General features: G+C 44.0%; 1 protein-coding gene across 1 annotated transcript; it reads left to right on the top strand.

Annotated features, from left to right (window-relative positions):
• Positions 1-406: 406 nt before the first annotated feature.
• On the top strand, positions 407-25,324 carry LOC146178052 (actinia tenebrosa protease inhibitors-like). Its single transcript, XM_084581676.1, has 7 exons — positions 407-449; positions 3,335-3,559; positions 13,519-13,566; positions 15,662-15,847; positions 18,763-18,948; positions 24,240-24,425; positions 25,113-25,324. The coding sequence occupies exons 1-7, from the start codon at positions 407-409 to the stop codon at positions 25,322-25,324; spliced, it is 1,086 nt and encodes a 361-aa protein (XP_084437802.1).
• Positions 25,325-26,256: the final 932 nt, after the last annotated feature.

The raw sequence follows: 26,256 nt of genomic DNA, 5'->3' as shown, positions 1-26,256 counted from the left end.
CTTTTTGCTAAGCACCATATTTAAAGTGAATTCAGTATTACTCTATCAAGCAGGCGGGGACACCTTTTGAAGCAATGTTTGACACAATTAGTTTCTGATATGTACAGTCTTTCAGCCTTATCTTTCGTATGAGAGCCACTAAACGGCACAATTTCTAGCCTATCACCACCGGACGTTGCAGGCGGCACCAGCCAATGATAAAACTTTAGGTGAAGGCATCAAAAGGAACGCTTCGAAAACAACGCCCTAAGGGGTGGGTTTCAAGCCTGGCGAGCTTCATAGCGCTTATCTCTAAAGATCGATAATGGCTGGCGGCCGATATGATGCCTTCACGCTATTGTTTCAGTAGGTATAAAATTGATCGCAACAACCCGTCTTCAATTGGGGTTCGCCTGTTGTAGCCAACATGAAGGTCTACATTCTACTCGCCGTTGTCAGCACTGCGTTTGGTGAGTTGATGACGGGCCACTTATTTTTGTTACCTTCATCCTTTCGTCTTTACTTGATATATATTGGCCTTCTATCGCCTCTCGAACATTACAGGTCAGTAAATATTGTGCTGCTATAAATAAACACAGTACGTAATATCCGTATGCTACAACCCGGTCACTAGCAGAAAGTTTCGCGTTGTATTCAAGTCAGAGCCTTCCACATGAGTCACTGCAATTTAAAACTATATTTCTTTCTGAAGGAATGCGCAGCCACGATGTATTAGTCCCTCTAGGGAGAGTTTGTATGCTTATTAAACTACATAAAATTCAAATTGTTAGGAATAAAATTCTGGCGTGTGTTGGTGGTAAACGATGGGACAACTACGTAGTCTGTGGAATCATATTTCAATCAGAGAAACTAACTGCTACATTTTTAAAGCAAGCATCTCTCACAAAACACTAAAAATATATCGCAGATGTCGGGAAATAAATCTTCCCGTACTCTGCACTTTCCCCTCCTTTTTTTTCTCTAGCTCTTTATGTTATATCCGCTCTCATCCTACTAGCATAAAATTCGGGCATTACGCAAGAGAGAGGCACAACTGCAATCTTATGACATTTGAGCGCCGTCTTTATAAATGCAAGCTCTACCAAGGCTTCTAATATCTCTTTCTAGCACCCTCTAAGAAGTCCTATTGGGGTGCTAAAATATGCTATAGTAGACACAAAGGTGCAAATAACAATTGTTTTAGATGATGCCTTTAAATAACGTATTTTCTAGCAGATGTGACCAAGAGAAAAAATTAAGATGATGATTGTAAAATAAAAACAATTTTTATTCCATCAGGTCATTGACTTCAAAAACAATTTACTGTATATAAATCACGCTTCCTTCCAATACAAGTGAGGTCCTTGTATTAATGCTCTCACAGAGGAAAACAGGTCGCTTCAACACGAATGTAAAAAAACCTGTAATGCTTTCGCACCTCATGACACGAATAAAAGCAATGCGGTGTCGTTTATTGTTTATATTTCAAGCCGTTATTCACCATAATTAGTAATGATCACTCTGGTAGCCGAAAACCTGCGACGGCCTAAGGCTAAGGCGGAGAACAGTCGGAGATTTTGGTCTTGCTGTACTATGCAAATATCTTCTGTTAGTTTGAACTGCTCTCGAAGAAAATGCTTGAAATAAATAAATTATATGCTCGCTATTTAGCTAACACTATTTTGAGTCAAGTCAGCTGTGAGTTTGCTTGACCTGGAGGTTTTGGTTCAAGAACAAAATAAGATGTTACGGTGCCAGATGCCACAACAAAACAATAACTAAGGATGCTCGGGCAAAACATCGACTCGCTGCCCTTCTGTTTCACGTTCTCATATTCATGCGCTCGCACCGTGTTTTGTTCTCATTTACCGACGGCGCGGCCTCTTCATCTCTTTTTACCGTCACATCTTTCAGCCGAGGGAGGGGGAGGGGATGAAGAGGGTAGGCGAAGAGGGACAGAGAACGCATCAAATGTGCCCGAGCACACACATACACGAAAAACTGACAGCAAAGGAAACTGTCGACCACACACAAGAAACGAAAATAATCGAAATGTCACAACAAAACAAATCGCAAAACAAAACAGAAATACTTTTGTTTTATTTCTATCAAGGCAGAAAAATTGCAAATCATCGGCGTACAAAAGCACTTTGACTTCATTACTAAATACAACATAACCACGGATAGTATTATTTCGTAGTACATCAAAAGTCTGAAGAAGACCAATGAAAACCGCCATCGCAAGTTGTAGAGGATTTGATAAAAATTCCTCGAAAATAATATTATCCACATTTGTCAACGTGATTAACCTGTAGCCATCCAATGAGCGCAATTTTTCTTTATCCGTCTTTTTTTGGAATTAAGACTGTATGGTTCCTAGCAAACGACTGAACTTAAATTGAAAATCTGGAGCAGGAAAGGGGTCATAAAAAATGTAAAGCTTTGTAAACCTCACATGAGATGCAATCAGGGCCACGTGTTTCGAGAGAGGTAAATAGTCAATTGGATGTTCTATTTCTTCAAACGTGACAAGGCCAGTGATAACAGCACATTCATCATCTGATAAAGGAGTTATCAGAACTGTGAAAATAGCTAGTAGGTCCGAAATAGGAGTAGCAGGAACGTCACTGAACTGTGCTGTGTAATAGCTGACAAACACAGAGATCAGATCACACTTTTTGGTTACTAGTGACATCACTTCCGGTATCAGCTTGGCAGTAACGTGAAAACGTTCGTCAAGTAGAGCGCATCGCGTAGGATTTTTACAGTGAAAAGCACGATTCGTGCGAGATCGAACTCGGGCACCATTGTATCTATGAGCGTCCTGTTTTTGCAGGTCATGCTTTCCACTATAAATTTCGTCCAAGTATACTGCTGGGGCCTCGCATTCCAATTAATAGAGCTTATACACGCTCTTCCGAAGGGCCCTATCTTGAAACCTCCTGTACAAAAAAACCTAACCGACCAATTTTTCATCGAATAAAGGTGCACCTCATATATGCATTGCCTTATGACCGTCAGCTAATGCTTAGGTGTGTCATTAGAAAGAACCTAATTACGGAAATAATAGTTGAGTGAGCAGCAAAGAATATGTCGCTTTCCTTGCAGGTGATTCGGCGCTTACTGGAAAATTCCCTCCATTATACGGCGCTGCCGTAACAGATAGCGCGAGCATCCGCAAGATTCAAAGCCTTAAACATTCAGCCCTCGAAATTTCAACACGGGCGCGTTGAACACCTAGAGACAAGCTTAGGCGTCCTTTTATTTCTTTTTGGGCGCTGTTGGAACTCGTATTTTTCTATGCCAAATAAAACGAGTAGCTATAAAATATAAACTTCACTTTTTTTTCATTCAGTTGCCAGTCCATTGGACAAGAAATGCAGCCTGCCTCCCGAAACGGGACCCTGTAGGGCTAGCTTCCCCAGGTGGTACTTCAATGAACAAACTGGAAAGTGTGAGCAGTTCACCTACGGCGGTTGCCGAGGGAACGAGAACAGATACGGGACCAAGCGAGAGTGCAAAGTTACCTGCTCTGCCAAGGAGCCTGAGAAACGTGTTTTGCACACTCGCGCATTTGCAAGTAACAGCCCTTCAGGGGCTTGGCTAATGAGTTGCCAATAACAATGTAGAGTATTTTATTTCGCCGAATGCGATTCTAAATGCATAAATAATTAACTAAAATGACTGAGAACAAAAAACTAATAAATGAAAATATCCTTCGGACCTATTAAGCGTTGACTAACACGTGTCAGCAGGAGATGCCGGTAAGCGAAAAAAAAAAATATATTGCTGAGGTATGCATGGGAAAATCAGCAGTGTAATGTGCAAAACTTACATGTACAAAGGATGTAATCCGATCTCAGTCTCCGTCTTAATAGCGAAGTGCACGCTAGGATGAAGCGAAGCCGAACAATCTCATAGAGACTGTTTTAGCACTATACAGTTATTAAAGGTTACGTCGTTGTGATGTCTGTGTGGTAGACGGAAGCGCTTTCCAGTCTCGATAATAAGTTCATTCTTTCGATCCGCAAGAACACTAAAACATATCTGACAGCAAAGGTTTAATGGATGTGTAATAGGGAGAAGAAATTGTTTGACCTGTTGCCGCAGTACACACTCGTGTCGTAGGGATGCGCAAGAAGTGCCAAGCCAAGCACTAAGCAGTCCCATGCCAAGCAACCCCTATATACCGTCAAGAATTTATATATATATATATATATATATATATATATATATATATATATATATATATATATATATATATCAGTTCAGGCGTTCAGTCGTGTCAGACTCTTCGTGACCCTATGGACCATGTCACGCCACGCTTTCCGGTCTCTCACTATCTTCTTAACATCACATAGCTTCATCTGCAATGCCTCGAGAATGCCATCTAACCATCGCGTTCGCTGCCTACCCCTTTCGCAAATAGTTGAGGAAAGGAGGATGGCAAAAGGTATGGGGGAAAGAGAAAGATAAAAGGTTCTCAATGCGGATTTTCAGAAAATTGCAAGGAGAGATAAGAATGCCTTCCTGTACATACAGTGTCAAGCAGTTGAGGACAACAGCCAATTAAGGAACACAAGAGCTCTGTATAAGACAATCAAAGATATCAAAGGAAGCTTCTGTGCTAAGCTGGTCGTGATAAAGGACAAAGGAGGCAAGGACCTCACTGAAGCCTCAGAGATAAAGAAGAGGTGGCAGGAATACACAGAAGAACTGTACAAGAAGGACCCGGATGTGCGAACCCAACATAGGACGGTTGTGATTACTGATCTCGAGCCGGGCATCCTGAAGAGTGAAGTTAAATGGGCCTTAGCCAGCCTTGCTAAGAACAAAGCTAGCGGAATTGATGGTATTCCAGCTGAGTTGCTTCAAAACCTCAACCACGACGCTGTTAACACACTGCATACATTATGTCAAAAGATTTGGACAACCCTGCAGTGGCCACAGGATTGGAGGAGGTCAGTTTACATCCCCATTCCAAAGAAAGGCAGTGCCAAAGATTGTTCCAACTACCGCACGATCGCGCTTATTTCGAATGCTAGCAAGGTGATGTTAAAAATTCTGCAAGGTAGGCTGCAGCAGTATGTGGATCGGGAGCTTCCGGACGTGCAAGCTGGGTTTCGCAAGGGCAGAGGAACTAGAGACCAAATTGCCAACCTTCGCTGGATCATGGAAAAAGCAAGAGAGTTCCAGAAACCCATTTACTTCTGCTTTATTGATTATGCGAAAGCGTTTGACTGCGTAGATCACAGCAGATTGTGGCAAGCTCTCCAAGAGATGGGAGTTCCAATTCACCTCATCTGTCTCCTCAGGAACCTTTATGAAGGGCAAGAGGCCACAGTCAGAACTGGGCATGGTCTTACTGATTGGTTTCCGATTGAGAAAGGGGTGAGGCAAGGCTGCATACTGTCGCCCTGCCTATTTAACCTATATGCAGAGTGCATCATGAGGAAGGCCGGTCTGGACGAGTCTTCAGCTGGAGTGAAGATTGCTGGAAAACGTATCAACAACCTTAGATATGCGGATGATACCACTTTAATGGCAGAAAGTGAAGTAGAACTCAAGAGACTTCTGATGCGCGTACAAGAAGAGAGTGAGAAGTTTGGGCTTAAACTGAATATTAAAAAAACGAAGATCATGGCGTCTTGCCCTATCAAGTCCTGGAGCATCAATGGACAAGAAGTGGAAGCTGTGACAGATTTTCTGTTCTTGGGCGCCAAGATTACCTCGGAAGGAGACTGCAGCCATGAAATTAGGAGACGCCTGCTTCTGGGAAAGAGAGCAATGGTTAGCCTTGACCACCTAGTAAAGAGCAGAGACATTAGTCTACCAACCAAGATCCGTATAACCCGTGCTATGGTCTTTCCAGTTGTGATGTATGGATGCGAGAGTTGGACTGTGAAAAAGGCTGACCGCCGAAGAATTGACGCGTTTTAAATGTGGTGCTGGCGAAGACTGCCAGAAGATCAAATCAGTCGATATATATATATATATATATATATATATATATATATATATATATATATATATATATATATATATATATATATATATATATATATATATATATATATATATATATATATATATATATATATATATATTGTCACGTCTCGATTGAACGCCAAGGAGGACCCAAAGATAGGACGGGTTTAATAAATCAACCTGGACGAGTCTTGCGCTCCAACTTCCTTCTCTTCCAGGCTCGCGCTTGTCGGGCCCAGTCATCACCTTTGGCGTCGTCTTCTATGCGGCATTTGCCCCCCTCCTCAAGAAGCATCGTCCCGATGAGATTAAAAGGGAGTAGGAGGTCAAGGTCAGTCCGAGTTGTACGGCTTCATGCGTACAACGTGGACGACGTCGGCTTGTTGCTGGCGTCGCTTTGAGGTCGACACCCCGTCTGGCACCACCTCATAAGTGACGTCGATTAAACGTCGCCGAATAACATATGGCCCGAAATATCGCCGCAATAGTTTTTCGGAGAGTCCACTGCGGCGAATAGGCGTCCAGACCCACACTTTGTCGCCAGGTTCGTACATGACATGTCGGCGTCTATGATTGTAGCGTCGTGCATCATGCTCTTGCTGATTCTTGATCCGCACACGCGCTAGTTGGCGGGCTTCCTCTGCACGCTGGGCGATTTCCTCGGCGTCCTGATCGAGATCGTCGGTGTCGGCATTCGGGAGAAACATTGCATCCAGCATAGTTGTAACTGGTCGGCCGTGAAGGAGGCTGAATGGTGTCATACGAGTGGTGTCTTGGCGTGCCGTATTGTAGGCGAACGTGACGTAAGGAAGAATTTCGTCCCAATTCTTGTGGTTCACGTCAACGTACATGCAAAGCATGTCTGCGATGGTTTTATTGAGGCGTTCCGTCAACCCATTGGTTTGGGGGTGATAGGCTGTAGTTTTACGGTGACTGGTACCACTGAGGCGGAGAACGGTCTCCAAAAGTTCGGCCGTAAATACAATTCCTCAGTCAGTTATAATGAGCGCCGGAGCGCCATGCCTCAGGACAATGTTCTCCACGAAAAACCGAGCTGCTTCGGCGGCGGTACCCCTTGGCAGAGCCTTGGTCTCCGCGTAGCGGGTTAGATAATCGGTGGCGACAATTATCCATTTATTTCCGGCTGTCGACGTCGGAAATGGTCCCAGGAGGTCCATGCCGATTTGCTTAAAAAATGTTGTTGGCACTTGAAGAGGATGGAGTAGTCCAGCTGGTTTTACAGGGGGTGACTTACGGCGCTGGCAGTCTATGCACGTACGTACATAGTGTTTCACTGTCGCAGGCAGTTTTGGCCAGTAGTATCCGTGCTGGACTCTAGCCAACGTGCGGGTGTAGCCTAGGTGACCGGCGGTTGGCTCGTCGTGACACGCTTGCAGAACTTCACTGCGCAGAACAGATGGGACGACGAGTAGATGACTGTTTCCCGCAGGGCGGAAGTTCTTCTTGTAAAGCGCGTTGTTGCGAATAAAGAATGAAGAGATTACTCGGGTGAAAATCTTAGGCACAACGGTAGTTCGTTTTTCCAAGAAATCAATAGGTGGGAGCAATTCCTGGTCTTCTCGCTGCTGTTGGGAAAGCGTTGCGTCATCTATGACACCTAAAAAACGCAGTGTCTTCATCGGTCATAGTGAAAGGTTCGACCGGCGCTCGCGAAAGGCAGTCAGCATCCGCGTGCTTTTTTCCAGATTTGTAAATAACTGCCATGTCAAATTCTTGTAATCGAAGGCTCCAACGCGCGAGTCTCCCTGAAGGGTCCTTTAGATTCGTCAGCCAACAGAGCGAGTGATGGTCGCTAACGACTTGAAAGGGGCGAGCGTACAAATAAGGGCGGAACTTCATAACCGCCCAGACCACTGCAAGGCATTCTTTTTTGGTTGCCGAGTAGTTCGCTTCTGCTTTAGATAGGGTCCTGCTGGCGTAAGCAATTACTTTTTCCACACCATCCTGGCGCTGCACCAGCACAGCACCTAAGCCCACGTTGCTGGCATCCGTACAAAGCAGTGTAGGGGCGTCGTCATCAAAGTGCGCCAGGACAGGTGGTGTCTGTAAACGTCTCCGCAGCTCATTAAACGCTTGTTCCTGTTCTTCACCCCAGTGAAAGACAGCATTGTCACGCGTCAGCGAAGTTAATGGCCAGGCAATTCGTGAGAAACCAGCAATAAACCGGCGGTAATAGGCGCAAAGACCCAGGAAACGCCGCAATGTCGTTTTGTCCGTAGGTGTCGGGAACTTGGCGACTGCGGAGAGCTTTTCAGGATCGGGCCGGACACCTTCTTGGCTAACGACGTGACCTAAGAATTGCAGCTCCTCGTACCCGAAGTGGCACTTCTCGGGTTTTAGTGTGAGGCCCGCAGATCGTATGGCCTGAAATACAGCTAGAAGACGGCGTAGATGCTCTTCAAATGTGGCCGAAAACACAATCACGTCGTCAAGATACACCAGGCATGTTTGCCACTTAAGTCCCGAGAGCACAGTATCCATCAACCTCTGAAATGTTGCTGGTGCTGAGCATAAACCGAACGGAAGGACCTTAAACTCGTACAATCCATCGGGAGTGACGAATGCTGTCTTCTCCCGATCTCTCTCGTCTACTTCTATCTGCCAATATCCACTTTTCAAGTCCATTGATGAGAATTAACGTGCATTTCGTAGGCGATCAAGGGAATCGTCGATGCGAGGAAGAGGGTACACGTCTTTTTTAGTTACTTGGTTGAGCTTGCGGTAATCTATGCAAAATCGTAAGCTGCCGTCCTTCTTTTTAACAACTACCACGGGGGAAGCCCAGGGGCTCTGTGACGGCTGGATAACGTCGTCTCTAAGCATTTCGGCCACCTGGCGCTGAATGGCTGCGCGTTCTTTCGGAGCTACACGGTAAGGATTTTGTCGAATCGGGCGAATCGAGTCATCCGTGATGATTCGATTTTAAGTCAAAGGCCTTTGGCCGATCCGCGATTCGGAAGCAAAGCAGTCTCGAAATTGATCTATGAGATCCAAAAGACGGTCCCGTTCTGAAGAAGACTAATGTGGACTCACATCGACGATGGTTACGGGCGTCTTGCACATTGATCCTTCCTGTTGCAGTGAGAAGCAGTGCTGCGCATTTGGGATGCTGTCGAAAAAGGCCACAGTCGTGCCTTTCGGAATTTGCTGACGCTCGTCGCTGAAGTTTGTCAGCAGCACTTCGGTCTGTCCATTGGTCAAGTTGACTAGCGCTCGAGCTATAGAAACACCTCGGCTTAGTACCAGGGCGACTTCCCTTTCGGCGATACCATCGCCGGTACGCGCCATGTCGCACTTCACTTCAACAAGAGAGCATGATCGCGGAGGTAATGCCACTGTCTCATTGGCGACGCGTAAGGGCATCAGTGGTACTTCCGCATAACCAAGGTCTTCATGATTGTTGGTGAAGGCAACGACGCTGTCACGAATGCTGATTACAGCCCCATGAAGACGCAGAAAGACCATGCCCAAGATGAGATCTTTGCAACAGTCAGGGAGAATAACGAAGCTGCCAACAAACACCGCGTTTCCTATTCCTATCCGGACAGTGCACTTCCCTGTCGGTGCCAGTAGCTGGGCCCCAGCACTTCTTATTACTGGCCCAGTCCATTCGGTTTTTACTTTGCGCAGCGTGTCAGCCAGTTTCTGGCTAATAATTGAAAAATCCGCCCCGGTATCCACCAGAGCATGTACCTCCAGCCCATCGATGGAAACGGCGAGGTCAGCGCTAACAACGTTATCTGGGTTGCTCGTCTGGTGCGGCATTTTCGGTGGTAATGTAGGCGGTATTTTCGGCGGTAGTGCGGCAAAGTCAATACTAACGGCAGCGTCAGAAGCACGGGCTGTTGGCTGTTGCGGCGGTGGTGAGGGTTTTGACATTTTTAGACTGTGTGCAACCTCCCCTCGTGAGGTTGCGGCTGTTAGTTTCCCCGGTGAGGGCTAGCGGACCGCCGTCCGCCAACGTCAGCATTGCCACGACGCATCGGCGGAGAATAACGCTGTGGCGATGGGGAGGAGCGGCGGCGGAAGCCCGGGGATTCGGTTTCCCTGCTGACCGGAAGGCCGTCCTCGGCCTCGGTTTGGGCAGTGTCAGCGTCGAAGCGGCGGCGAGCAGAAGCAGACGGAAAGGCCTGCCCCTCTTAGCGGTAGCGGCAGTACCGATATACGTGGCCAGGTTGTCCGCAGTAGAAACAGAGTGGCCGGCTGTCATAACTGCGCCACCTGTCCGTTCGACGTACTTGAGAGCGCCTGGAAGGCGCCCACTGAGGCCCCTGGAAGAATTGCGTCTCCTGACGGCTTGGTGAGCTCGGTGAGGCGTGGTCTGGAGGCGGGCGACGTAGGACCGCGGCGTAGCTCTCAGATTGCGGCTCGTGATAAGGTGCAGGAATGTTGGCCTTGTAGTTGACCGGTTGTGGAACGCGGTATGGTGGTTCGGAAATGGCTGCCGCGTTGTCGACTGGATGAAACTCGTTGCACTGGGCAGACGGTGTTAGGGAGCACCGAATTTCATTCCTTACAGCCTGCTCGAGGGCCTCTGACGACTGAGCTTTCGTAACCGTAATTCGCTGCAACTCCTCAAGAACAATTTCTCTAATCATGTCTCGAAGAGTGGTCTGATCTGTTGCAGTCAGCGCCGCCGCAGTCGTCGGGGCACAGCTGGCTGGTCGGTTGTACTGGCGGCACCGATCTTGGAGGGCTCGCTCTATAGCCGTAGCGTCCTTAATGAACTCACTCACGGTTTTAGCTGGGTTGCGTACTAAGCCGGCAAACACCTGTTCTTTGACAACGTGCATGAGATGCCGTAACTTCTTTGGCTCACTCATATCAGGGTCGGCACGGCGAAAAAGGCGAGCCATGTCTTCCGCAAACATAGCCACGCTCTCATTCGGCTTCTGGACACGCACTTCAAGCAGGCGCAGTGCATTGTCGCGTCTATCAGTTCTCGCAAAGGTGTCTACGAGCTGGCGGCGGAAGTCATTCCATCTGGATAAGCTGGCCTCGTGGTTTTGAAACCACGTTCTAGCGTTATCCTGAAGGGCAAAATAACGTTGCAAAGTTTGCGATCTGCGCTCCATTGATTAATCTTGGCCACTCGCTCAAACTGGTCAAGCCAGTCCTCGACATCTTCAAACGCTTCCCCGCCAAAGCACTCTGGCACCTTGGTGTTCTGAAGAGTCACCGGCGTAGGGTTGGAATGTGCCACGGCTTGGGAGACCTGATGGGCTTGGTCGTTTGAAGAGTCGCTTGGCAGATTGTTGTACTCCGGGGCTAGGCCTAGAAGGCGGCGGCTAGCGCGATGTACAGGCGTGTCGATGTCTGGGATTCGCTGTGGACTGCCGGAAGGAGTCTTATGCATACCCCAGCGCGCTCCACCAGTGTCACGTCTCGATTGAACGCCAAGGAGGACCCAAAGATAGGACGGGTTTAATAAATCAACCTGAACGAGCCTTGCGCTCCAACTTCCTTCTCTTCCAGGCTCGCGCTTGTCGGGCCCAGTCATCACCTTTGGCGTCGTCTTCTATGCGGCAATATGTAATTAAAGAACTAAAGGCGCTCACAGTGTACGAGCCCAAGGTAAACTTAGGGGATATCAACTAAAAAACTACAATGTTAACTGCGAAAACAAAAAGATATCCTCTACATCTACCTTGGACTTTACACATTTGGCTGCCCTAATTGTATCATACCGAGCCGCTCATTTCCGCTGCAATTTTCTTCTTATATATATATATATATATTATATATATATATATATATATATATATATATATATATATATAATATATATATATATATATATTATATATATATATATATATATATATATATATATATATATATAATGTGAGTAAATGTGTGTTGGTGTGTGTGTGTGGAGCCAAAACATTTCAAAACTAGCTGTTATGATTTCACCTTGCGCAAGATTTGGTGTAGAGTAAATATGAATATCGTAGAACACATTGGGAAGCAATGAAGCGAATTATTGCTGGAATGGAGTATTATTAAAATGCCGCGAAATGTATGAAATAAAAGTCGGGAGCACAGCTCTTAGTAACACATGCAAGGAAAGTTACCAATATAATTTTCCTCTATAGGGAACCACCAATATACTCGGCAGGTGGGTAAAAGTTACGGATGCTTTGAAGCAAAAGAGTGAAAAAATATGTTAAGACATTTTCAGGCTAAGCAATTCTTGAAGGTAATTCAATCAATGTTCATTGTAAAGTCCGATATGTCTCTGAAACAGTAGATATTCGTTGGGTGCTTCTCCCAATCGGGACAGCCTTTTGTGATGTCCGACATGCTGCCTCGCAGTCTACATTTCGTCTTAAGTATTGTCGCTCAAATGACAGAAACTTTTCAACTGAAGCAGTTTTTACACAGCACGAGCAACAAACCTTGCGCAGCAACAGACAACCAAAATGCCTGTCTGCTCATACAAGTCACGTTTGCGGACGCCGCGTCGTCCGAGCTCGAATAGAGCGTCTTCTGCGGCGTCGTCTGCAACTGTTGTCCTTTCTATTTTTATTGGCGTTCAAGAAGCGCTCTATTAATATTCTTTTTTCTTGGCTGCACACAGTGAACTATCATTATGAGTGAGCAAATTCAGTTGAGTTCATATGGCAGCCTGTCCGATTACGAGACAAGCTTGCCGGATTCGAAGAAACACTCAGCGAATACGAGCATACCGGTGGTGTGCACGGCTTCGCGACACACATATTTAGCGACGTTGTATAAATTGATTGCTTCCGAAATGCAGCAGCATACTTAGAAACATATTCTTTAAAAAATATTGCCCAAATTTTACCCACCGGCCTCTTGTGCCTGCGACGCGAGGAAAAGATTGTGGTATGTTGTGTTCACATGTGTTTCAATTGATCGCCGTTCAAACTCTCATCCCATTCATGTGGCGGTGTTTTAAAAATATGGTGCCTCGAAAATACCGTTTCATGATTTCACAATTCTGTTCTAGGATGCTCATGGAGTCCTTGTACCAAAAGCGACATCAGTGTCGCGTGAAAGTAGAAAACTGCTATGAAACCTTTCGCTTGTATGCATTCCTATGAGCGCTAAGCTTAGATTTCTCCGCCACTGTGCTGCAGCGTCGCGAGCGCCCTTTTAAAAAAAAAGTAATTCTTTCAGTATTCTCAACGTGTCCAATATTTCTTCCTTTCTTCATGATGATTAATTGCTGGTTGTAAAGCAGTAGTTTTCAATGCTGCCTACGTGAAGAAAAGGTTGCCGTTTTTTACAACAAACTCGTGCCATTTTTCATGATGCCCGAAGCGAACTTCTAATCTTACGACATCGACTGCCTTTTTGCTACATTTTCTTAATATGTTGGTGGCGGAAAACATTTTTTGATTGTGATACTTTAGAAATAAATTTCAGCTGAGAGGCACAAAGAAAAACCTGTGTAAAATGCATGAAAGTAGACCATATGTCTGCATCGCCTAAGGTTCTTGATGATAGAATCTTTTCATTTGCATTACTTATTTTCTTCAACTATTTTTGTTCTTATATTCACAGCCATTTCCTGGCCCGGAGAACCTCGACTGGCGCTCAGTGCACTGCCTGGTATGTACAATGGTCCATTAAAATGCTGTAATTGTATTGCCCTGTCGCGGCCTAGTGCGAAACCATTGTAATTTTTATTAAAGCACTGCTCAAATATGCACACTTATATTTGCCGAATTATTTCGTGGTGGAATAATAATGTGTAAAGACAAAAGAGAAGGGACACAATTTTGCGCACATATTTGCACAAAAGCTGGTGCAGTAAATTTAGATACGTGGTGTTTTACGGTCCCATGCATCTAGTAAATCAGGGCAGATCTCATATTAAAAAATACTGAACAAGGGAAGGCTTTTTACATGCCCTAAATCCGTTTATATCCTCCTCACCCATAACATTGGTACTAAGAACCACTAAGCAAATTTAGCGCTCAATCTGTAGCTGGCAGTGAGGACAATTATTGCACATCAACAGCCGGATTTTATTCTTTATAATGCAAGGCCATACAACAGTTTTCCCCAGTGCACAAATGAGCGATTATGATAGCTGAATGTCGCTTGTTTTCACTGGCAAAAAAAAAGAGAAGAAAGATGGTAGAAAATCTGTCTCTCAGCGTTGGAGGCAAATAAATCCTTTTAGTTTAACGAGACCTGAATAACGAGACAATTCTGATATAAACAAAGCAACGCTACATTTCCAGCTACGTGCATCATACTACTCTAAAATCGACGTCGGCGACAGCGGGGAGTGTCACCGACCGCATTTAACATTCCGTGCAAATGCTGACCAATTAAGCTAGCTAGACATGTTTGGGTGCTAGGTATTGGCTGCTATTAATTCTATCAACTGAGCAGAACATTACCTGCCATATCTGGACACAGTAGTTGTATTAGCCGCTGGCTTATGTACAATGCAGCGACAGCAGGACTCGATATAGCCATTTGAAGCTCAGTGTTCAATAATTCCGAGGCACGCTTTTGGGCATTTGGTATGGCATCTACAGTACCACCACACACAGATTGACATGGTGGACAGTTGTAGTAATGTGCCGGGTGAACATTTTCCTACATCCAAAGTTGTGTTGTATTTGTGCTTCAATGCAATGCGACCATCACGGAACAAAAACTTGCTTAAATCATCAATTATTCATGAACAGCTCATCATTGACTTTAATAACCTGCACACTGAGATCTGCGAGCTGCGTCACCACGTTGTGCTATAGTTGCTGCGTGCTTACAGCGGCATGGCGGGACACGACTACACCGACGCCGCTGCTGAGCTAGTACACAAAGTTTCATCAAGAGTAATTCTAATCCCATTCTCGAGAAGAAATGCAGCAAGACAGGTAGCCAGTGAATCATGGCAATTTAAGCGCTCTCTGTCGTGTGATCCGGATCACCAATACCCACCTCTACATCGAATAGACCCACTCACGTTTACCAAATGCCACACAATCTGAGCAGATGCCATAGTAATGCCTCCACCGAAGTGGCTTGAATGTGGCGTACACAAACTACTTTATACACATATTCGTTATAGCTATCAGCCCTCTTTACTCTACATGTGATGTGCGACGATTTCGAACATTGATAACCTACTGCCAAAGGTTCATCGCACATCTCAGGACATTGCGAATTATTTTGGCTTCCCTAGGGACACATCCCTGCGTCTTGAACACGTTCTTGTTCCTTTTTCTGATGCGTCCTCGGCTGCTCGAGCTACAAAGATCTTAATACCGTTTCTCTAAGGCACAAGGTTGATAGAGACTCTTTGAAATGCATCTCTGCGTGCGAAATTGTGTCAATATCTTTATTTTATTTTTAATGATTTCTCTTCGCCTTCTCTTCTTTGTGACCCACATCAGGGGTAGCATGCTAGGATCAGTACCAGGCAGACATCTCCTACTACCAATAAAATCTCTCTGTCGGGTGGACTGCTTTAATTACAAGCAACTACGCGCATAATAAGGTTCGGAAAATAATGTAAGAAAAGTTCCGGATGACGTGGAGTCTAATGATAATTTTTCACTAATATCTTCAGGGCTTAATAAGAACCGAATATATTTGGTCCTGGTAAAAATGGTACCTTTAGCTTCATATGATGGAAAATAATTTAATTATTCCAGTAATCTTATTACAGCTTTCATTTCTTCACCAGCACCTGTTTTCGGAGGAGACTGCGACCAGAAGTGTGAAAGCGGACCCTGCAAGGCAACGATTCCTATGTGGTGGTTCAACGCCCAGTCTGGCAAGTGTGAACAGTTCATCTACGGCGGCTGCGGTGGCAACCAGAACCGATACGAGACTAAGCAACAGTGCGAAATGACCTGTTCTGCCGAGAAACGTGAGTGTTTTTTGCAAAACTGAAACTTCAGATGCCGTTGAACATTCACTCGACTCTGTTAGTTTAGCGTTCAGGAATTGCGAAAAGGTGTTAATATTGGGCCAAAGCAATATGAACGAAAAATATTTTTTACAGTATTGTCAAGGTCTCCAATATTCCTTTCTTCAATCATGAACATAACTGATCCTTCTATCGCAGTAGTCTTTAATGCTGCGATTTCGTGACAGCTGCGTAGGTGAAGAATTTGTTTCCGTTCTTTGCAACGAACTCCGTGCTATGTTGTCAGCATGCCGCAGCAACCTTCTACTCTTATGACATCGACTGCCTTTTGCTAAATGTTTTTAATATGTAGGTGGCAGAGCACATTTTGTGATAGTGATCATTTCGAAATAAATTCCAGCTGAGATGCTTCCAGAAACACTTGTGTAGAATGCACTAAAGGAGACTAAGTGTAAAGAAGTCTAATTTTCATTCTTCGATTTTGGAAACTGTTGTTAATGATCGCATCACCCGAGCTTTTTGATGACAGAATCTTTTCGTTTGCATTAATTATTTTCTTCAATTATTTTTTCTGTTATATTCACAGCCATTTCCTGGCCCGGAGAACCTCGTCTGGCGCTCAGTGCACTGCTTGGTATGTACAATGGTCCATTAAAATGCTGTAATTGTATTGCCATGTAGCGCAGTAGTGCGAAAGCATTGAAAATTTATGTTAGGTCACTGCTGAAAAACTCACATTTATATTTCCCAAATTATTTTCGTGGAGGGGAATTTATGAATAAATTGAAAAGCGAGAAAACAAAACGTTTTGCTCACATATTTGCAGGAAATCTGGTGAAATACACTCCGATACGTGGCGTTTTACGGTCCTATGTCTTCAATTGAACCAAAGCATATGTGACATTAAATATGCAAAACAAAGGCGACTTTTTAGATGTACTAAATCTATTAAAATCTTCATCAGCCATAACATTGATACTGAGTACTACTAAGTACATTTACCGCTCAATCTGTAACGGACAGTGAGACCACTTAATGCACACCAACAGCCGAAAAGTGTTCTTTAAAACGCAAGGCCTGACAACAGTTTAACCCGCGTGCACAAATGAGCGATGCTGATTGGGGAATGTCGCATGTTTTCACTGGCAAAAAAACAGAAAAGAAAGATCATAGATTCTCTACCTCGCAGCTTTGGAGGCACGTTGTTTCCTCTTATTTACAACACCTCCGTCCGCTGCTTCTGTTTCTGATATAACGAAAGCAACGCTACATTTTCAGCTACGCGCATCATACCTCCCTCAAATCGACGGCGGCAACACCTTCGAGTGTCACCGACCGCATTTACCACGCCGTGCAAATATTGGCCCATTAAGCTAGCTGGACGTGTTTGAGTGCTACATATTGGCTGGTAGTAATGCCATCAGCTGAGCGGAACAGTACCTGTCATATCTGCCCACGGTAGTTGTGAATTAGCCGTTGGCTTATGCACAATGCTGCACAGCGGGACTCAATGTAGCCATGTGGATCTCAGTGCTCAATAATCGAGGTACAATTTGGGGCATTTGGTATGGCCCCTCTCAGTACCACCACAGATAGGTTGCCATGATGAACAGTTGCAGTGAAATGATGGGCAAAGATCTTTGTTTCATAAAAAAACAATTTCTACAAAATAAACGATGGTTGATGCATATCTCGGTTTGTCCCTCTGTACGGGCTTCTCTAGTTTAACAATATCAAACACAGAGTTTCTCGTTGAAAAGCCAGGGTCATTGAAAACTCAGCGACATAATTACAACCCTTAACTATTTTTATTTTAGTTTCAATGCAAGCGACAATCACGAAACAAAATCCTCCTGCACGATGGGTTGTCTTCAATGACTGTCGCGCTGCACAACAATGGCTTTAATCATCACGATTTCATGAACAGCTCATTATTGACTTAAGTAACTTTCACACTGAGGACTGCGAGCTGCGTCACCGCATGGTGCTACAGTGTTTACCTGCTTACAGCGGCATTGCAGACAATGACTGCGCCGACACCGCTGTTAAATTAGTACATGAAGATTCATCAAGAATAATTTTATTCCCATTGTCACGAAGGTATGCAGCAAGACTTGTAGCCAGTGAATCATGGCAATTTAAGCGCAGTCTGTGGTGTGACCCGAAGCACCAACTCACACCTCTACATCGAAAAGACCCACTCACACCTTCCAAATGCCACACAATTTTTGCAGTTGCCATCGTAATCGCCTCCACTGAAGTGCCTGAATGTGGCGTACACAAACTACTTTATACATAAATTCGGTATAGCTAGCAGCCCCCTTTACTCTACATGTGATGTGTGTGACGATTTCGAATATTTGATAACCTCCTGCCAAAGGTTCATCGCATATCGCAGGACATTGCGTATTAATTATTGCTTCGCTAAAGACGTAGCCCTACGCCTTGAACACGTTCTCGTTCCTTTGCGTGATACGGCTTCGGCTGCTCGAGCTACAAAGGTCTTAATACCTTTTCTCTGTGTGTTTTCTTGTGTGAAAGTGCGTGTCAACAACTTTTTATTGTTTTTTAATTATTTTGATCTCCGTCTTCTTTTTTTTCTCACCTACATCAGGAGTTGCTTGTTAGGATCAGTACCAGGCAGATATCTGCTATCATTACAATTTCTCTCCCTCTCTCTTTCACGGGAAGACTGCTTTAACCATAACCAACTACGCTGATAACAAGGCTGGGAAAATGATGACAAAAAGGTCCTGACGACGTGGAGTCCAATACTGAGACTTCATTAAAATCTGCAGGGCCCTAAAAGAATTTAATTTATTTTGTCCTGATATAGATGGTGCCTTTAGCTTCGTATGATTGAAAATAAATTGGTATTTTCAGTAATGTAATTAGAGCTTTCCATTCTTCATCAGCACCTGTTTTTGGAGGAAACTGCGACCAGAAATATGAAACCGGGCCCTGCAAGGCAATCATTCCTATGTGGTGGTTCAACGCCCAATCTGGCAAGTGTGAACAGTTCACCTACAGCGGCTGCGGAGGCAACCAGAATCGATATGAGACCAAGCGACAGTGCGAAATGACCTGTTCTGCCGAGAAACGTGAGTGATTATTTCAAAACTGAAACTTCAAATTCCGTTGAACATTCACTCGACTCTGTTAGTTTAGCGTTCCGGAATTGCGGAAAAGTGTTAATATTGGGCCAAAGTAATATAATCTATTAAAATATTTTTTCAGTATTCTCAATGGTGTACAATATTTCTTTCTTCTTGCATGATCATTATCTGCTGATTCTATACCTGCAGTCTTCAATGCTGCGTGCGTGATGAAATAGTTTCCGTTCTTTATAACGAACTCCATTACACTTTTCACGGTGCCGCAGCTAGCTTCTATTCTTGTGACACCGACTGCCTTTTTGCTAAATTTTCATAATATATAGGTGACATAAAACATTTTGTGATCCTGACCCTTTCGAAATAAATTCCAGCTGAGATGCTTCCAGATCATTTGTGTAAAATGCATTAAAGGAGACGAAGTCTGGAGAAGTCTGAAGTCTAGAAATTTTCATTCTTCAATTTTGGAAAGTTCTGTTTTAATGATCACATTACTGAAGCTATTTGATGACAGAATCTTTTCGGTTGCCTTACTTATTTTCTTCCATTAATTTCTTTCTATTATATGCACAGCTATTTCCTGGCCCGGAGAACCTCGACTGGCACTCAGTGCACTGCCTGGTATGTGCAATGGTCCTTTAAACTGCTGTAACTTTATTGGCATGATACCTGGTAGCGGGAAAGCATTCCACATTTTTTTATTAAATCACTGCTGAAGCATCCATATCTATATTTGACGAATTATTTTCATGGAGGGGTAACTATTTGTAAACTGAACTGGGAGAAAACAAACATATTTGTTCACGTGTTTCTTTCTTTCTTTGTTTATTCAATACTGCGAACCTTGTGCAGGTCCAAGCAGGATGCTATCATGGCAACAGCAATAATAACAAAGTTAATAAACATCAAAATGTGGAGAAAGGCAATAATGAATCATTCCAGTCGGTTACTGTGCGAGGAAAAAATGAAAACTTGAATAAATCAGTTCGAGCGAAATACGGCGTCAGGGAGTTAGGATGATGGTGGCGCCTATGCGTCGTTGATAAAAGCGACAGATATGGTGAAGAGTTAATAGCTAAGGCTCAGTTCCAGAGTTCGGAAAGAAATTGCAAGCGTAATTTTTTTCTTCGTTGATCAAGACATTCAATACCATTAACCTGCATTAGTTCAAAGGGTGAGTCATACGGAAAACATTTAGAGTACATAAACATCACAGCTTTTCTTTTGTACCTTTTCTAAACGGGTGATATTGTGTTTAGTAAACGGGTCCCAAACAACGCATGCATATTCAAGTTTCGGTCTAATTAGTAAATCGTAAACAAGTAATTTTACGCTCGAGCGAGAATGTTGAGCTTATATTAAAAAGTGTAGTTTACGTAAAGCGGAAGAGCCGATGTTCTCTATATGTAAATTTTATGACAAAGTATTAGTAAGCGTTCAGTTTACATTCCCATTCCAAAGAAAGGCAGTGCCAAAGATTGTTCCAACTACCGCACGATCGCGCTTATTTCGCATGCTAGCAAGGAGATGTTAAAAATCCTGCAAGGTAGGCTGCAGCAGTATGTGGATCGGGAGCTTCCGGACGTGCAAGCTGGGTTTCGCAAGGGCAGAGGAACTAGAGACCAAATTGCCAACCTTCGCTGGATCATGGAAAAAGCAAGAGAGTTCCAGAAACCCATTTACTTCTGCTTTATTGATTATGCTAAAGCGTTTGACTGCGTAGATCACAGCAGATTGTGGCAAGCTCTCCAAGAGATGGGAGTTCCAATTCACCTCATCTGTCTCCTCAGGAACCTTTATGAAGGGCAAGAGGCCACAGTCAGAACTGGGCATGGCCTTACTGATTGGTTTCCGATTGAGAAAGGGGTGAGGCAAGGCTGCATACTGTCGCCCTGCCTATTTAACCTATATGCAGAGTGCATCATGAGGAAGGCCGGTCTGGACGAGTCTTCAGCTGGAGTGAAGATTGCTGGAAAACGTATCAACAACCTTAGATATGCGGATGATACCACTTTAATGGCAGAAAGTGAAGTGGAACTCAAGACACTTCTGATGGGCGTACAACAAGAGAGTGAGAAGTTTGGGCTTAAACTGAACATTAAAAAGACGAAGATCATGGCGTCTTGCCCTATCAAGTCCTGGAGCATCAATGGACAAGAAGTGGAAGCTGTGACAGATTTTCTGTTCTTGGGCGCCAAGATTACCTCGGAAGGAGACTGCAGCCATGAATTTAGGAGACGCCTGCTTCTGGGAAAGAGAGCAATGGTTAGCCTTGACCGTCTAGTAAAGAGCAGAGACATTAGTCTACCAACCAAGATCCGTATAACCCGTTCTATGGTCTTTCCAGTTGTGATGTATGGATGCGAGAGTTGGACTGTGAAAAAGGCTGACCGCCGAAGAATTGACGCGTTTGAATTGTGGTGCTGGCGAAGACTCTTAAGAGTTCCATGGACTGCCAGAAGATCAAATCAGTCGATATTGTCGACCATAAACCCTGACTGCTCATTGGAGGGTCAAATTCTTAAGTTAAAGCTCAGCTACTTTGGTCATCTGATGAGAAGAGAGGAGTCGCTGGAGAAAGATTTGATGTTGGGAAAGGTTGAGGGTCGCCGGAGAAGGGGTAGGCAGCGAACGCGATGGTTAGATGGCATTCTCGAGGCATTGCAGATGAAGCTGTGTGATGTTAAGAAGATAGTTAGAGACCGGAAAGCGTGGCGTGACATGGTCCATAGGGTCACGAAGAGTCGGACACGACTGAACGCCTGAACTGAACTGATTAGTAAGCGTGACACCCAAATACTTGTACTTGGCCTATTCCAAAGGAGATGAAGAACCTAGCCTGTAGATAAAAGAGAGCGGAGCATTTCTGCGAGCGAAGCGAGGAACAGCGGTCTTATCAGTGTAAACTTTCATGTCCCACGTTTTACACCATTTATAAACCTTAGCCAGTCAGAAGTTAAGATGAATTTGGCCACTAATCGAAGTTATTCCTTGAAAAGGCGCACAATCGTCTGAAACAGCCTGATAAGCACGCTGGGATCAAGATCAGTTCTAAGATCAATAATATATAATAAATACAATAATCGCCCCAGCAAGCTTCCTTGGGGCACCCCATGAAAACTGCATGGGGTGCCTTAGCATGAAAGCTGGTGCAATATACATACGTAGGTGACATTTTACGGTGCTGTATTTTCGAGTAAGTCAGAGCGTATCTGATTAGAATCTACAAAACAAAGGCGGACGTTTTAGATATCATAAACCTATTATAATCGTGATCAGCCATAACATTGAAACTCAGTACTACAAAGTACATTTACAGCTCAATATGTACCTGACCGTGAGACCAATAAATGCCCATCAACAGCCGAAACTTGTTCGTTAAAATGCAAGGCCATACAACAGTTTATCCCAGTGTACAAATGAGGGATGCTGATAGCGAAATTTCGCTGTCAGCATCCCTCATGTTTTCACTGGCAAAAAAAAAAAAAACGAAAGATGACAGAGACTTTCTCTCGCAACATTGGAGGCAAGTTTTTTTGCTCTTATTTAACCAGACAACCGTCCTCTGCTTCTAATTCCGATATAACGAAAGCCACTCCACATTTCCAGCTACATGCATCACACTACCCTCAAATCGACGTCGTCGACACCGGGGAGTGTCACTGACCGCATTTACCATGCCGTGCAAGTGTTGACCCATTAGGCTGGCTGGACATGTTTGGATGCTACGCATTGGCTAGTAGTAATGCCATCAGCTGAGAGGAACAATACTGTTCATATCTGCACACGGTAGTTGTATTAGCCGTTGACTTATGAACAATGCTGCTGCAGCGGGCCTCAATGTAGCCATCAGGAGTTCAGGGTTCAATAAATCGAGGCACACATTCGGGCATTTGGTATGGCACCTATCAGTACCACCAAAGATATGTTGCCATGATGAACAGTTGCAGTCCAATGATGGACGAACCATCTCTGCTTCATAAAAAGAACACTTTCTGCAACATAACCGGTAGTTGATGCGTATCTCGGTTCGTCCCTCAATACGAGATTCCCCAGTTTAACAATCTCTGAAAGCAGGTTGCTCGTTGAAAAGCGAGGGTCATTGAAAACTCATCGACATTATTACAACCGAAGTTTTTTTTTTTTTTTTTGCTTCAATGATATGCAACCATAACGGAACAAAAACCTCCTGCACCATGCGTTATCTTCAATGATGGTCGCGCTGCAATACAATTGCTTAAGTGATTGCGGATTCGGGAACAGCTCATCATTATCGTAAATGGCCTTCACACTGAGCCCTGCGAGCTGCGTCACCGCAATGAGCTACAGTGCTTACGGCGGCATGGCGGGCAATGACTACGCCGCGCCGCTAATGAACTAGTACACAAAAGTTCATTAGGAAAATTTCTAATCCAGTTCTCAGGAAGATATGCAGCGAGACTTGTATCCCCAAATCATGGCAATTGCAGAGCTCTCTGTGGTGTGACCAGGAGCACCATTACCGACGTCTACATCAAAAAGACCCACCCACGCCCTCCGAATACCCCACGATTAGAACAGATGCTATCGTAATTGCCTTCACTGAATTCGCTTATATGTGGCTTACGCGAACTGCTCTATACATAAACTCGTTATAGCGATCAGCTCTTTGCACTCTACATGTGATGTGTGTGATAATCTCGAACATTTGATAACCTGCTGCCAAAGGGTTTTGCACATCGCAGGGCACTGCAAAAAAGTTAGGCTTGGTTAAAGACACAGCCCTGCGCCTTGAACACGTTCTCGGTCCATGGTTTGATGAGTCTTCGGCGGCGCCAGCTACAAGAACCTTATTAACGTTTAAGACACAGGGTTGATAGACACTCCTTGAAACACATATGTGTGTGGTTGTGTTTGTGAAAGTGTTTGTCACTAAATTTTTATTGTATCAGTACCACGCAGACATCTCCTGCGTTCATTAACATATATATATATATATATATATATATATATATATATATATATATATATATATATATATATATATATATATATATATATATATATCACGGCCGGACTGCTTTAATTACAACAAACTACGTGGTTAATAACATTGACAAAATAATTACAAAACGTTCTCGAAGACGTTGAGCCCAATGCTAAGTTTTAACAATATTTGCATTTCTTCAAAAAAATTTGAATTTATTTTGTCCTTGTACACATGGTGCCTTTAGCTTCGTAAGATTGAAAATATATTGGTATTTTCAGTAATGTAATTAGAGCTTTCATTTCTTCATCAGCACCTGTTTTCGGAGGAGACTGTGACCAGAAGTATGAAAGCGGACCCTGCAAGGCAACGATTCCTATGTGGTGGTTCAACGCCCAGTCTGGCAAGTGTGAACAGGTTATCTACGGGGGCTGCGGTGGCAACCAGAACCGATACGAGACTAAGCAACAGTGCGAAATGACCTGTTCTGCCAAAAAACGTGAGTGTTTCTTTTTTTTATATGGTTGAGTAAAACAAGTTAGAGAGCAACTGCTCATTTCTCAGCAACGTCAACGCATCTTTCATTCTCTCTTTACAGCTATTTCGTTGCCCGGAGAACCTCTAGATGCGCTCATTGCACAGCCCAGTATGTACAGTTTCAATTTCTTAAAATACCCTTAATATCATTACCGTTTCGTCTGGAAAAAAATATTTACCAAGTTTTGCATTAAATTTCTGCTAATATATGCATGCATATATATAGCAGCAATGCGTGATCTTCAAGATCATGCATTGCTGCACTCCCTATAAGGAGGCGACGTTACTAGGGGGCTGTTGACAAGCAAATACTGAAAGTGATTTTAAACAACATAGAACTGAGCGAGATATCGATCCACCTAAATCTTTAAACGATCTTCATAAGCGTGCTCAAGAAGCCCAGTAATTCAAAGAAAGGTTCCGCTCAGACGGCGCCTAACAATAAGTTTCCAATTAACCCGTAAAACGAGGCAGAAGGGGATTCTACATATTGCTATGGTACAATCCAGTATCCTCCAAGCGTGCCAATGAATCAATACTGAATCAGTAATGTCACAGTCTGGGCATTTGGAACTGTGCATCTCGCTGTATCCTGTCTTTGTAGCACTTTTTTTCTCCAATTATGATAGTTTAAATTTTCTTCCCTCAGCACCTGTGGATGATGTTTGCCGCCGTCCCCCGCACTCCGCTCCTTGTATGGCTTCCTTCCCCCGCTTCTACTACGACGCTCATACAAAGCAATGCCGGCCATTCATCTACGGCGGCTGCGACAGCAACGGCAACAACTTCGAGACCATGCGCCAATGCATGCGTGTCTGCGCCCCTCCGACCCCATGGTGGCCCGAGCCGATGCTCCCATAGGAGCCCATACAGCACTTACTGCTTCTTGATTACGAGAGTGCCATAAGTTTTCAATCTAGAATGTTCAAATTGAGATTAATTGACGAGTACTTTCTAAATATTTAGTTGTAAAGATGACAAAGCTGCTTGTAGAATATGTAAAGCATTTAAGACATATTAATAAATTTGATTTACACGACTGGCATCTTCTTTCTATTTGCATGATTTGACACCTTTCTCAGCGGAAAGGCGGTGTGGGCGGTCTGAACGTGACTAGAAAGTGAATAGTTTCTAACGGGCTCTGTTGTTCTTTCATTATCGACAACCTTTTAATCGCTCAGAAACGCCACATTTTCTGAAAATGAAGCGGTCACCTTTGAATGCTAAGAATGCGGAACAAACCTACCACTTCACTATAAGCATGAGGCACAGCAATCAAATTGCTAACGGCGCATAGATCAAGACTCCCGATTCCCAACATCGGCATCAAAGCTAAATCAGTAGGGAAAACGCAATAAAATACCGAAATTGTTCTTGCGATATGAAGGAGGCGCCTGTTCAGCTCCAGCATAAATATTCACTGATCTCGCACTTGCTCCAGCAAATGAACGGATAATTTTCGAACCATCTTCGCGCTTGAAATAACCTGAATATACTGTTATGAAAAAAGGACACGGGCAGACTGCCACGATGGGACTTTGTTATATGGCGCAAGGGTGCCTTCCTTAGGGTTTTTCTGAAATGCAATTTAATAACTTAAGGTTGACACTGAACAACCTGCAAATAGAAAAATAAAATAACCCAACCCTATTTATTCTGTGCAGTCAATCTCATTTCATCAGATCCCGACTGTCAGTTTGACACTTAAACTTTCTTTTGTGGGCATTTACCTTCAAAATATGGTGTGAAATAAGAGTGGGAACGAGCAATGTATAGGAAAATTGTTGACAGAA

The sequence above is a fragment of the Amblyomma maculatum genome, chromosome 10 (assembly GCF_055883805.1).
Source record: "Amblyomma maculatum isolate TAMU_Amacu chromosome 10, ASM5588380v1, whole genome shotgun sequence".
Taxonomy (NCBI): domain Eukaryota; kingdom Metazoa; phylum Arthropoda; class Arachnida; order Ixodida; family Ixodidae; genus Amblyomma; species Amblyomma maculatum.
Note: the sequence above shows the minus strand (reverse complement) of the source record. Positions and strands in the feature narration are given on the sequence as shown.

Bases quoted from the DNA above. Each gene is read 5' to 3' on its own strand.
- LOC146178052 (XM_084581676.1), top strand. From the start codon at position 407: ATGAAGGTCTACATTCTACTCGCCGTTGTCAGCACTGCGTTTG. The intron at 15,848-18,762 runs GTGAGTGTTTTT...ATTCTTCATCAG, and splicing joins GACCTGTTCTGCCGAGAAAC to CACCTGTTTTTGGAGGAAAC. The intron at 24,426-25,112 runs GTGAGTGTTTCT...TTCTTCCCTCAG, and splicing joins GACCTGTTCTGCCAAAAAAC to CACCTGTGGATGATGTTTGC.